The sequence below is a fragment of the Ananas comosus genome, linkage group 1, assembly GCF_001540865.1.
Source record: "Ananas comosus cultivar F153 linkage group 1, ASM154086v1, whole genome shotgun sequence".
NCBI lineage: Eukaryota > Viridiplantae > Streptophyta > Magnoliopsida > Poales > Bromeliaceae > Ananas > Ananas comosus.
The window spans coordinates 3,906,074-3,908,053 of record NC_033621.1 but is presented as its reverse complement, the minus strand read 5'-3'; the positions used below and the strand labels follow the sequence as shown (position 1 = coordinate 3,908,053).

General features: G+C 36.5%; 1 protein-coding gene across 2 annotated transcripts; it reads right to left on the bottom strand.

Moving 5' to 3' along the window:
* On the bottom strand, positions 1,122 to 1,729 carry LOC109707024. 2 transcript variants are annotated; one of them, XR_002215397.1, is made up of 2 exons: positions 1,267 to 1,729; positions 1,122 to 1,175 (listed from the first exon to the last, which is right to left on the bottom strand). XR_002215397.1 is itself a non-coding variant. In XM_020228074.1 (2 exons), the coding sequence occupies exon 1, from the start codon at positions 1,668 to 1,670 to the stop codon at positions 1,344 to 1,346; it is 327 nt and encodes a 108-aa protein (XP_020083663.1). In that variant the 5' UTR covers positions 1,671 to 1,729; the 3' UTR covers positions 1,132 to 1,175; positions 1,302 to 1,343. The 2 variants fall into 2 exon arrangements, 1 of the variants encoding a protein (XP_020083663.1); XM_020228074.1 differs by having other exon boundaries at positions 1,132 to 1,175; positions 1,302 to 1,729.

The window sequence follows — 1,980 nt, the reverse complement described above, 5'->3', positions numbered from 1 at the left end:
TTGATCCTCCTACTAATTTTTGAATCTTGCCTTAAACAGAGTTAAATATAGTTATGCTTAACTTATCTTTTCATTTTGCTTTTACTTTTATTTTACTATCTTATTTAACTTTGTTTAACGGTATACACTTAGAGTGAAATAAAAATAAAAATGGTAAGATTTTTAAGCGTAATTTCTGAACCACAAGCGACAAACTAAAAATAAACTAGTGGAAACAAATTAAACTTTACCCCATTTTTAGTAAAAATGTACTAAGACCCCCTCAAGTATAGGGCATTTTGAAATAGAATTAATTTCCTCGTAAATTTTATCAAACTATTAAACCGGTCTAATTTTATTTGCTAAAAAGAAATCACCAATAAATTATGATAAATTTTTACCCTTTTTTTTTTTACTAAAATTACTTAATTTAAAAAAATCAAAGTAGAAGTTGAGAAAATCTCAACAAAAAATGAAAGTTGAGAGGGCAGTTTAAGAAACGCCGGTAACCCAGGTGTTCTTTTTTTTTGAGAAAAAGATAGCACACTACCCTCTTCATTCATTCAGGATATGAACTTAGCTACATGGGTAAGGCAACAAGGCCTCTAAAGAGATGAAAAGCCGGACAAAGACGAAAAAAAAANACAAAAAAAAAAAAAAAAAAGTGCATATCAGGGGTTCTTCATACATTTTTATGCATAACAAGGGGAAAGAAAAGTGCATATCACCAGGACATAAAAATTTCCAATCATTAAACTACACAAATTATAAAATAATGTAGAAGTGGTTAAAAAATATAGCATTACTCTATTTATAAACCCCTCTAAATTTGTGCATTTACACTTTCCTGGGTTCATTTCTAGCAAAAACATCACAAATTTGACCTATCTCACAAAAATGTCACAACAGAGCTAAACAAAGACAGTCTAATCAATCTTTCATATATCACGAAGACGCACAATTTTTTTAAAAAAATAAACGGTTAATTTTATCATTTCTATAAATTTTTTTTTAGAAAAAAGTAGCATGCTACCTACTTCATTCATTGAAGAGATAATTAGGTGAAACAAGCTGAGGCAACGAGGACCTCGACAAAGACGAAAAGAAAAAAAAAAAAAAAAAAAAAAAAAAAAGAGTTGGAGCCTTCTTGTGGGAACAGATCCTTCCTGTCTGTCATTGTCCCTGTAACATCATTTCTGCAAATTGAAGCAAGAAAAGTTGGACTCTCAAGCCTAGTTTTTTTTTTTTTTAATAAAAAAAAAGAGAAGAAAAGTAATACACACTCACTGAATTCACAAAGCTTAAATGAGTGTCTACTACACCTGCTACTCTCTCTCTCGCTCTCTGCTCTTTTCTCACTTGCATCACTTCTTTGCCTCAGCAGGCTTTGATCCCTGCTGCCCCTCTGGCGGAGGCGGCAGTGGCGGCTGCGGCGGTGATGAAAGGCCGCTGTCCAGACAGCTCCTGCACTTTTTCTCGACCCACCCCTCAATGTCGCGGTCGGCGCTCCCCGCCGAATGCCGCCCGCCGCAGATGCGCGCGCAGATCCCGGCGAGCACGGCGGCGATCGTGATCGCCGCCAGTACCACCACCAGCGTCTCCACCGACCGCGGAGCGGAGTGCGCGGAATATGCAGGCGGCGGCGGAACAAAGTTTGAATATGAGCCCTGCTGCTGCTGCTGCTGCTCCATCCTCCTCCAATCCTCAACACTCAAAAACACAAGCACAATAGGATGAACATGTAACAACAATTGAGTGAATTGTGGCTCTTCGCTTTCTTAGCGTTAAATATGTGTTACCTAAGTGGGCACAGGTTGGAGCTTAAATGGACAAAAGTCGGCACATTGTTTTCTTGTACGAGATCTCTAATTTTGGTAAACTGCACTGCTAGTCCCCAAACTTATTCCAGGCTTCACTTTTCGTCCTCAAAATATATTATACATATATATTATATATTATATATTATATATATATATATATATATATATATATAGAGATTGG